This window comes from Mastomys coucha, unplaced genomic scaffold (genome assembly GCF_008632895.1).
Source record: "Mastomys coucha isolate ucsf_1 unplaced genomic scaffold, UCSF_Mcou_1 pScaffold15, whole genome shotgun sequence".
Lineage (NCBI taxonomy): Eukaryota > Metazoa > Chordata > Mammalia > Rodentia > Muridae > Mastomys > Mastomys coucha.
The window spans coordinates 115,848,763-115,859,871 of record NW_022196897.1 but is presented as its reverse complement, the minus strand read 5'-3'; the positions used below and the strand labels follow the sequence as shown (position 1 = coordinate 115,859,871).

General features: G+C 50.5%; 1 protein-coding gene across 6 annotated transcripts in view; it reads right to left on the bottom strand.

The window, feature by feature from the left end:
* Ebf4 (EBF family member 4) overlaps positions 1-3,164 on the bottom strand; it is a 72,140-nt gene extending 68,976 nt beyond the window's left edge. For 4 of the 6 annotated variants that reach the window (XM_031371892.1, XM_031371895.1, XM_031371898.1 and 1 more), the window contains exon 1: positions 2,290-2,426. In XM_031371892.1, coding sequence (XP_031227752.1) covers positions 2,290-2,426 — 137 coding nt within the window. Of the gene's footprint in view, positions 1-2,289; positions 2,427-2,873 lie in introns of those variants that run through there. The other 2 variants (XM_031371893.1, XM_031371896.1) reach the window with 1 other exon arrangement.
* Between the last annotated feature and the right edge of the window lie 7,945 nt (positions 3,165-11,109).

Sequence of the window (11,109 nt, the reverse complement as noted above, 5' to 3'; positions counted from 1 at the left end):
CAGGGTGAGTTCCAGGACAGCCAGGGCTACACAGAGAAACCCTGTCTTGAAAAACAAAAAACAAAAAATGAACAAACAAACGAAAACTGTTCCCCTGGGCAAGGAGGAAGGACACAAACAGAAGAGGTGCTAAAGAGGAGCTGGGGATGCTCAAGGCTCACTAAAGCTCTGCAGTGAGTGTGTGATGCTAAGGACTTGAAGACTGTTTTAAAAGAAAGCAGGCCTGGCAGGTCTTGTTGACTCTTCAACATTATCAGCTATTGTCATACAGAAGCTGGGAAAGAAAGCTGAGGTCAGATCGTCATTAGCCTTGAATGCCAGCTGTCTGGCATGTGCCAGTGACAGCAGCCTGTAGTAACCATCTTTAAAGTGGTGAGTCAGAGTGCAGGACCAGGAGTCTGAATTATCCTTCAAGCCAGGGAGGAATGGGGTCTAAGACTCAGGAGTGTAACTGTTAAAAGGTATCTGGGGACACTGGGATCCAGACCAGGCATCCATGAGCTTTGCAAACCAAGTGGCTGTGGGTTGAAGGTGAGGAAGGCACAGATCATCCACACCCAGCAGCATCTCAGGAGTGTGCAGCCCGACAGGGGAGGAGGATGAAGAGGAGGCTTGTAATGATTTGGGATGGGAAGTCCCGAGCAGAGGACTGAGCGAGAAGACACACACAGGAACAGGACAAGCCATGTGGAAAGAGACGAGAACCAAGGATTAGCTTCTCCTCTGGAAGTGGGAAGAGAATCACCCATGTGTTTGAAAACTCTCAATCTGTGTTCTCGAATGACAGGTTCCAGACTTGGGACCAAGCAAGCTCAGACCTGGAGAATGTTCTGTTCAAACCTCAGAAGCTTCTGAGCTTCAGTGATGTGGTCTTGGGGACTCGGAATAGACCCCACTCAAGAGCCTTTCTCTGTGTAGTGACGCTGTTGGTGATGAGGATTGCTGAAGCCGAAAGCCCATGCCCAGATTTCTTGCCCCTTACCCACCTTCAGGACATCATCTTTGGTAGCCCGGCCTCCCCCTCATCTAACCTGGCAGCCTTGGGCAAAGTCAGAAAGAAGCAGCAACTTCCAGTCTAATATGCTTAGCTATAATACAACTGCTTCAACTTAACAGGCCAAAACCAACAGAAAAGGAGGCACACACAGTTTGAAGCATAGCACAAGACAAATCTTAAAGGGGAAGATGGGAAGGAAATATACCAACACACCGAGAGCAGTTGTGTTAAACATCTGTTACTGTGTTTCTATAGTCTCTAGCTAGATCACGCTAACTAGAGAACCACGCTAACTTGCTGGACTTGGCTCATCTGGAATACTCTTTCCTGTCCAGGAGAGATCATTCAATAGAAAACTCAGCACTCTCTCTGTGAAGACAGATGTGCAAAAATACTGTATTCCTGTGTCTACTAATGGGTGAGATTGGGGTGCAGGACAAGTGACACCTGAACAAGTTTGGGTGTGTGAATGGGAGTGATGTGCCAGCCCTGGTCTGCTTTGACATCGTTCAGATACTGGACAGCAGCTCTTTAAACTTTCTGAAGACCCAGTGCCTACTCTGTCCTGGCTGTCCGCAGGGACAGTCCCTACCTAGCGCTAGGCACCATGAGCTTCTGATCAGACATATAGCCTCCAGTCCATTTTGTATAATTAGGAGTGTTACAGAGATCAAGTTCCAGCTGCTGCACTGAGTTAACAAGCCTTCAAAGTCCCCATCCAAATCCTTATAGAAGTCTCCTGCCCAGACCCCTGTGCCCCCCTCTGAGGAGTAACCAGAGCAGATCCTGCTAATTCCCAAGAGCTTCCAGTCTCCTTCAGGATCTACCCAAAACCACCCCGACAGAGGAGTCCGGCCCCATTCTCAGCCCCAGTTACTTCAGCAAGGTTAGATGCCCCACTGGCTTAGCCTCTCTTCAGCCCCACCCACATCTCTGGTCCAGTACACCACAGAGTTTCTTGCCTTTCTGGCTGCGTAGCCACGGAACTGGACAAGTGGAACGGTAGAGACTGCACAGGAAGTAGGGGCTGTTCATCTCTAGGTGGCTAGTAACTGTGGGTCATGGCTTAAGGTGTGTGGGAGGAGGGGACACCACCTCCGGAACCCTGAACTCTAGTGAGTAACCCGCCCCATATCCTCAGGAAGAAGTCAAACTCACACAGGGTGAACAGGAGACTTCGGGACAGTCAAGAGTTAGGACTCCCTCCACCCCTCGCTCCAGTAGCTAGGCGTGCAGGACGAAGGCGACACTAAGCGGTCCAACCAGCGTGCTAGATCGGGTGGAGCGCTTACCTCTGCGCCGCGGTGCTGGAGTCCAGGATGCCCGCGCTCTGTATCCAGGAGCGCACCGAGCCCAGGCTGGAGGGCAGCAGCGGCTCCTCTTTCAGGTGGAGCCCACCGCGGGGCAGAGCGTCCTGTGCGGGGAACATAAGGACCCGCAGTTCGTGGGCGCCCCCAACTGCCAGGGATCCCGTCCCGCCGAGGCTGTGGGCGTCTCAGCTCAGCCCGACCCGACGGCACCGGAAGCCTGCAGGAGCGCAGCGCTGCACGGAGTCCCGGTGCCTCAGTGCCGCTCGCCTCTCGGGTGCTCTCTCAGAGAAAAACGGGTCCCCGGGCGCTGGCGCTGTCCCCTCCCCTCCCGGGGCGCGGGGCGGGGAGATGGAGGGATTCCCCCGCGGCCTGAGCGCCAGTGAACAGACTGAGAGCGGAGCCCGCACCGGCTCCGCACGGAGGCGCCCCAGAGGCGCGCTCTGGCGGCTGCCCAGCGCCGCGGTCGTCGGAGGGGGGGCGAGCGCCCCGCGAGGTGCCCGCCCTCCCCCCACCCGGGTCTCTCCCCCGCCCGCCCGCCCGCGGCGCCCGCGCGGGGCGCTGATTACCATCCGAGAGGGGGAGGCTGTGGCCGTGGAGGTCGGCGGCGGCGACGGTGGTGGCCGGGGCGGCAGCAACAGCAGCAGACGCGCGTCCCGCGGAAAAGCAGGGCCGGCGCCGGGCCAGCAGACGCAGCCGCCGCCGCCGCCAGGCCCCCGGGTGCCCCGGCGCCCCGGGCCGGCCGCTGCCCCGGGCGGCAGCACCTGCAGCAGGAGCAGCAGCAGACCGGCCGAGTCCCCCCGGGGCCCGGTCCCCGCGCCTCCCCGCCGCGGTCGCCGCCGCCCGCCGCTCCCCAGGGCCTGGCCGCGGGCCCTGGCCATCCCGCCGCCGCCGCCGCCGCCGCTCCCTGGGGAGCGGGAGCCGTAGGGAGGGAGCACGAGCAAGAGGAGGGCTGTCGCGAGCGGGTGGGCCCAGGGGACTCGGGGCCAGGGGAGGCGGGGGCGGGGCGCGAGGCCGGCCGAGGGGCGGCCAGGGACGTGACATCATCGGGGGAGGAGCGGCCGGGCTGGGGCCGCCGCGGCGGGGCGGACCCTGGCGAGTCAGTAGCCGGGCTGGGGGCCACGGCCTCGGCGGAGGGGCTCCGGGAAGCTGGCCGGGGCCGGGGAAGAACGGGCTGGGGGCTGCACGGCGAGGAAGCCCGGCCTAAGCAGGGCATCTCGTCACACCGCGCTCGGGAATCGCCACGGCCTCCCCGTCGCCACCAGATGAAGCTCCAGCATCTTTGTGGTCCCATCTCCTTCCCCTAAGTTTGCGCCGCCCTCTCCTCAGCCAACGCTTGATTCCACTTGGTGCCACTTGACCTCGGCTTAACCTCCGCGGCTTAGTGCTTAAAGGGTCTGTCTCACCTTTTGTGGTGGGGATGCGACCCAAGGCAAGCTGACCTGCCTGAGTCCTGCACTTCCCATTCTCGTTTCTGTCCCTGGATTACTTAAACTTAAGTTTACATTCCCACCCGAGCTTTTGAGAAATCTCTTGACTTCTGAAAGCAAGTAGAAGTTTCTCAAAGGCTCAGGTGAGCTGGGCTCTTAACCCTAAACCCAGCTCACCTCCTTTTTTCCAGCCTTCTTTCTGAGTCCATTCATCTTTTATTTCTGCACAGAAATCATCGGGCCTTCGACCTTGGGGCATAGCCTGTGTGTCCTATGGGCTATCAGCAAACCTTGGGTTGAGTCCAGCAGTTTCCTGCAGAACAGCAAAAGGGGGATAGGGGGGTGGCCTTGCTCTTGCTGCAGCTCGCACTCTGAGGTCTTCATCTTCCTAGGGGTGAGATGGAGCACGCTCCAAGTCAGCCCTTAATATCCTTAATATCACTGACCCAGAGAAAGGACCCCAGGGACACCAGAGTTCCTCTGCCCCTTCTCCTGACCTCTTTAGTCTCCACTCTCCCTCTTTTTGCCCAGTTTTTCAACACCTGTCACCTGTGAAGGAGGAAGAAGGGACACTGCCAGTCTCAGGGTCTCGGCCTTTACCGACAGAATTATCAAAAGCAGGTTTCTCAAAATGAATTCTTTTCCAACTGGCCTCTACATCCCTTTAGCTGACTCTAAACCTTGCCCCTCATGGTATGGCTCCTGGATCAGCAGCATTGACATTGGTAGCTTATGACAAATGGGGAGTCGAAGGCCCTCCCAGACCTGTCACATCAGAGAGCTTGAGTGCTGGGCTCACGCATGCCAGCATGCCATCTACTCCTAGCTACGACTTGCCATTCTTAAAAGTCTTTCCCCTTCTCCCTACCTTCTACAACCTCTGCCCCTCTTGTTTCTGCAGAAGTTCACAGGAGTATCCGCTAAGGCTGCTTTGGCAGGCTAAACTGGAGACTCACAGTCTGGCTCCTCCCTGTTCTGGAACTGTTGCTTCTGCTTTGACTCGGTGGTCCTCTTGGGGCTTCTGGCCCTCAGACCTGCAGTATCCAATCGCCACATCTCTTCCTCCTCCTCCCACCCACACACAGAGAAGAAGTGTGATCTCTTTCTCCTCCCACCCTCTGAGGATGCAGGGCTGCTGTGTCTGCCCCGACCCCCTCATTGTTATTCAAGAATTCCTGTGTTCTCCACCGTCTGAGAGGCTGTGTTTGAGAAGCCCACATCCTAGCTTGGGCTTCTGTCTTCTGTCTGTGCTGACCATTAACTGAGAAATTGAGCTGAGCTGGACCACAGGGTAGGACAGAAGCAGAAAGAGTCCCCAGCCCCCCAGCACAAGTGACTGGGTTCATAGGCCACAGTGGCACAATTTAGTTCCCACACACCCATCCTTCACAAGCCAGTGCACCCTCTGTGTGAGTCCACACCAACCCCTCCGGCAGCCTACAGGCTTTGGAATGGGATGGGGCAGTTAATCTCTGATACCTTTTTCTCCCACCTATGGCTACTGCTGTCAGGTCTTCCATGCCCTTTTCTCTGTCCCAGTACCCACGGAAAATCTCTCTGATAGTAACTCATTTCAACACTAGATTCCACTCCTGCTTGAAGGAGATACATGGACTGTTCTCCTGGCAGCTTCCTCTTCTGTCTCCTGGGTGTCCACCCGAACACTCTCCATCTTCCTGCAGGTTTTAAAGTGTTGCTTGATTTGGAGTATCTATAACCTTCTTAGAAAGAGTTCAGTAATCCCTTGTGGTTTCTCACACTTAGGGACTGTTTAGGGACATTCTAGGCTTTTGCTGGCTGATCCAGTATCTCTCACCAGACTGTGGCTCTAAATATATTTGAGGGACAAGCGCTCCAGAAATAACCTGGGAAAATGGAGGAACAGGCTGGTCTGGGAAGGTAGCATTGAGAGAGAGCAGGCATTAGTGGGGAACCTCCTGACCTGTATAGTGTCTACTCTATCCTAACTAATCCCATCACGTATAAAGGAACCAGGCAGGATTATGTTTGAGACTTAGCGAACCCTGCAGCCTCAGTGAAGGGCTTCTGGGTTGGAGATGCTGAAGCAAGAAGCAAAGGTTCTGGGACACTGCGAGTATCTCCAGGACAAATGAGCCATTGGGATCAGAGTTGAATATCTCTCTTCAGCTCCAGCCACAAGTCTATTTCTTAGAATGATGTCTTATTTTATATTATTCATCTTGTTTTTTTGGAAAGACTTACCCCTTTCTACATACTATGACTGCCTTATAGATAAGACTTTAAGGGGTTGTGGAAGCATGGTAACAGACGGGAGGCGTGGTCTGAGCCTCTAGAAAATGCCTTACCCTACTCTGGTCCACTCAAGGTCTCACTTTTAGAACGGTTAGGCCAGAAGCTCTTACCTCACCGTTTTGCTTCATGGACATTCGTGCTCATATTCAAAAAGATTCTTGTCACGGGCCCAGTGCTAGAGCATAAGCAGAAACATAGAGCCCAGTGCTGCCCTCCTGAAGCTCACAATGGCAGGCACGTGAACATCAGTGTGATCCCAGAGGATGTGGACTGTCAGAGAAGCAGGAATGAGTAATGAGATGAGCACAGAAGGGCCCAGTCCTGGGAGGAGAGACAGACCTATCATCCAGAAGGATGAGCCTGTGGAACTAGAAGACTGGCTAGACCACAAAGGTGGGAGCTCCCAGCACCTGGGGTGTCATGATGGTGTCTCCCTCACCATGCAGAGGAGCTTAGGATTGTTTTTTTTTCTTCTGGTAAGTCTAGTCTTAAGATAGTACTGTTTAAACAGAAGAGCTATTTTCCCCTCGCCCCAGTCCAGTGAAAAGCAGACACAGTCATTTTAGGCTGACTAGTGCTTGGACAGTCTGTGTACTGTACTAGAGTGCCCCCTGGAGTCCTCCGAGTATTAGGCTGCTGCTTGGATCCACTTCCTAAGTCACCTGATGATTAGAAAATTATGGCTCCTCGCATACTCCCAGGAAGTGAAGAGAAGGGCCATTTCAGAAAGTCGCCCGGATGTTATATTACAGCTCTCAGTCTTCCTTGCTATTGACTCCTGAAGTCTCACCAGTTACTTCAAGAAAAAACAAACAGCAAACACATCATAATGACAGGTCTTGCCTGAGGATCTTTTCCATTCCTGGCCTGGCCTGGTGTCTAGGCTGAATCATTCAGTCCTAAATAATAAAACAATGCGAGTCACGATGTTGGAGCCTTTGGTGAAAAAGCTAAGATCCTATTTCCAATCTTTGGCCTGAAACAAAGGCGAGATCTACGCCTGCATTATTTTAGGCTATTCACATCCCTGCCAATCACTAGGAATCTCAAAGACAGCCAGTCTTGTCCTCACTGGGAACTAGGCGACTACTTTCTCTCATGATGTGAGGAATGGTCACTCTGTGCTGTTGTGCAGAGCCACACTGTCCCTTTGGCTCACCTCCTTCCTGGAGAAGTCAGAGGCTGTAGCCTTCTAAGCTAACACAGGAATAGCAGCTAGTGCTGTCTCTGGATGGCTGCTTCTTAGCTGCCCAAAGGCAGTGTCAAAAAAACTCTTGAGGTTGAAAAACTCCCCATGGCTGCTGGTTTTGGTTTTGTTGTTTGGCAGATGAGGAGGTCAGACTCTTGTTGGTAGAGATACCAGTGTGTATGCACTAGCAGGTTTTGTCTCAGAGGGAAAAATAGAAGTACATCCATGAATTAATCCTGTTTATATTCTGATTATAAACTGGTTGCTTACTTGCTGTGGTCAGGCTTAAATGGCTCATTAGCAAATATAGCAAATGTATATGTCTTTACATTTCAAGTTGTATGCAGTACTACTTACAAATCGGTCAACTCAGGATGGAAGTATCAAACTACACATTTCCTTATCTTTTTTCGTTTTGGATGCTTTTGAGGTAGATAGGCTCTCTCGCTATGTAGCTTTGTCTGTCCTAGAACTCACTATGTAGATCAGACTGGCCTCTAATTCACAGAACTCTTCCTGCCTCTGCCTCTGGAGTGCTGAGATCAGAGGTATGTACTACCACACCTGGATATTTACCTCTATGGGGAAAAGTGTGTGTGTGTGTGTGTGTGTGTGTGTGTGTGTGTGTGTGTGCGCGTGTGCGTGTGTGTGCGTATGCACGTGATTTTGTCTATTGGTCTGGAAAGGAAGAAGGTAAGGAAGCTATTACCTTAGAATGAGAAGTGGAGGGCTGGCAGTAGATGGTATAGGGTTCGGCAAGAAAGGCTACTTTTCTTGTTTGGGTGAAATAGAGAGAGGATGTAGCAGAGACTGATTCTTCACAAGGCTTTTCATAGGCTTTCTCCAATCTCTTTGAGAATTCATTGTGATATGTTCACATGGATATATATAGTCTGATTTCCACAAACATGTATATATGTAATATACATTATATATAATATTCGTAATTGTAGGTTCTTTTAAAGGACCCATTCCCTCCGATTTATAAACTTCAGCTCCACCCCCATACTAAATCTTCTAATGGTACCTAGAGGTAAATAAGAACGGCATATGTCTGAGACAATAAAAACATAAATTGCTATGCATGGTGGCTTATGTAGATCTTTGTGAGTTCAAGTCCAGCCTGGACTACATAATGAGTTACAGGATAGCCAGAGCTATGTAGAGAGATCCTGCCTCAAAAACAAACCAAAGCAAACCAAACATCAACAAAAATTAAGTGAAGGGGTCTTTGCTGTCAAACAGGCAGGTGAGCAGTGGGAAGAAATGAGAATGAAAACCCACAGCAGACTGACTTTGTCAGCCTGGACCAGACTCTGGGGAGTCTAATGCCAGGCAGTTCATTGCCAGCATATTTAAAACAGTACAATCTGGGGAGAGGTTTCCAGGCAACAATCAATGCAATCAGTCCAATTCCTGGTGCACAATAAAGCTTAAGTGTGACAACATAAGGACTCCTTTACAAAGTATATGTGACTATGTGGGTTCTATAGCTAAAAGGCCTAGAATCTACTGTGGTCTCTAACCGGTAACATAGAGGTCAGCAGGCTCTAGAGTACTTGTGACATGTCCCTAAGGGTGGGTAGTGGTCTAGGGAGAGAGAAGGTTGGGATGATTACTCTGGGGAATTTGAGTGAGGTCTACTCTATAGCAAAAGGTGGATGAGGTCCACCTCCACAGATAGCAAAAAGGTCACCAGGTTGTTAGCAATCTCTCAGCTTTCTAAATGGAATGCAGGGATTTGATTTTATCTCCTCCACTGAAGAGACGCCCTGCATGACTAACATTCCTGGTTCTCTTAGTGCATCTCTGTAAGTACAGGGACCTCTGTGGCCCTAACAAGGCAGGGTCAACGGAGAGTGAAATATGCCCCTTTCTGGTCTGTAGCTTTTGAAGATAAGGATTTTTGTCTTTTCTTGAGTAGTCTTATTCCTACTCTTCTGCATCCAAAGTGCATAGGAAAGTGCCTAGTAAGTAAATGTTTGTGGAATTCAGACCTGCTAGGGTGCAGAGGTCAGGAGCTCATGCTCAGTTGGATGTATGATGTCACATAGGTTATCCCAGAGAGATGAGCTTGATGAGCTCACGCAGCTACCACCCGCCACCTAGTCCCACTTCATCTTGCTGTTCCATCCCATCCCTAGAAAGGAAACAAGATCTCTTGGACTTGGACTGCGGAAGCCAAGCCTTTGAAAAGTGTCACAGAGTGGACCTGTGGTCTGGAGATCTGATGTGACTAGGGAGCTGCTTTAATTATGCCCAGTTTCAGTTACCTCATGGATACCTGGGATGCTGGAAGGCCTGCCATGTTGTGATAAATTTTCAATGTTGCTTCTCAAAAATTAAATCCAGTTTGCAGCATTTGCTGATTTGCGTTATGTCCAAGTTCCTACCCTGACTGCTTTAAATGACCAATGTGGTATAACTGAACAGGATGGAAAGAGATGGACACGAGTTTCCAGAGCCTGTGTGATCTAACTACAGCGTACTCTTGTGTGAGGGTTAATGACTGCTGCTCTTACTTATGCAGAGTGTTGGATAGTGAGGCCCGAGGTTCTGTGCTAAGCTAGCAATATGTGGCCGATTCTTTTTTTTTCCCCTTATATGTGAGGGGTCAGTGTATTGTAGGGTATCCACCAGAAAAGACTACTTGGACATGGGTTTAAGGCAATGGAAAGTCTTTATTAGCAGGCTAGTGACTTTACTGTGTGTTTGGGATTCCAGTGCAGCTCCGAGTCTTTCTCAGGGTGAGTTTTTAAGTACACAAGCCCATGCATGCACACACAGAGACACACAGACACACAGACACAAGCACAACCACATCCTGGGTCAATATACTTCAGCTAACAAGAAGTTAGCCAGAAGTGAAACTACAGGAGCCAAAAAGCAAGGTTAGTACATTTAGACACTATTCAAGATGTTTGATGGATTAGGTCTTTGATTTCCTTTGGCAGGTGGTGCTGTCTACATGCTGAGTTTTATGGCCTGAATGGCCCTTCCATCATGGAGTCAGTTGTGCTGAGGCCTGTCTGGGAGCCTATTACCAGTCCATGACCAACTTGAAACTTGGTATCATGTCCATACTGCATAAGCTTAAACTATTTTTGCTTTAAATTATGGTATAACCCCAGAATGCGCTGGTGGGCTGTGGTAAAGGTGCTTGTTGCCGAGACTGACTACCTTAGTTCAGTCCCTGGGACCCACAGTAGGAGACAGATTCATGCATGTTGTCCTCTAACTTCCACACACGGATGTAACCCAGGCAAACCTCAAGCTTGGTATGTAGCCAAAAATGACCTTTCATTCTCAAGCCTCCTGCAAGTCTTTTACAGGAATGTGAAATTACAAGAATGTGCTACCATGTTGGTTTGTGTTGCTGAGATCAAACCCATGGCTTCCTGACTGCTAGACAAGTCTTAGGACACTGAGACATGCCCTGGCCTGTTTTATGTATGGTTCTTCTGCAGAATACTTATTTGGAACGTGTCCCCAGTACCATAAAACAAAACAAAACAAAAAAGTAAATAAGAGTGTCATGTTGAGGTGGAAAGAGACCTTTTTGAGTTTGAAAAGACCTAGGTTCTAGGTAAGTCCTGGATTAAGTTTCTTGAGTTTCCAAGAAAGACAAAAGACAAAGACAAAGAGAAAGCAAAAGTAGTGGTTTTATCTGTCTAAATTGGGAGAGGCCCTAAAGCTGGGAGTCCACTAAATTGATGCTGGTTTGTGTAATTTTAAAAATATTTATTTTATGTGTATGCCCTTGAGTGTATGTATGTGTACCATATGTATACAAGGGTCAGAAGAGGTACTGGGTCCCCTAGAACTGGAATTACAGATGGTTGTGAGCTGTCATGTGGGTGCTGGGGACAAAATCTGGGTCCTCTGCAAGAGCAGTAAATGCTCATAGCTACC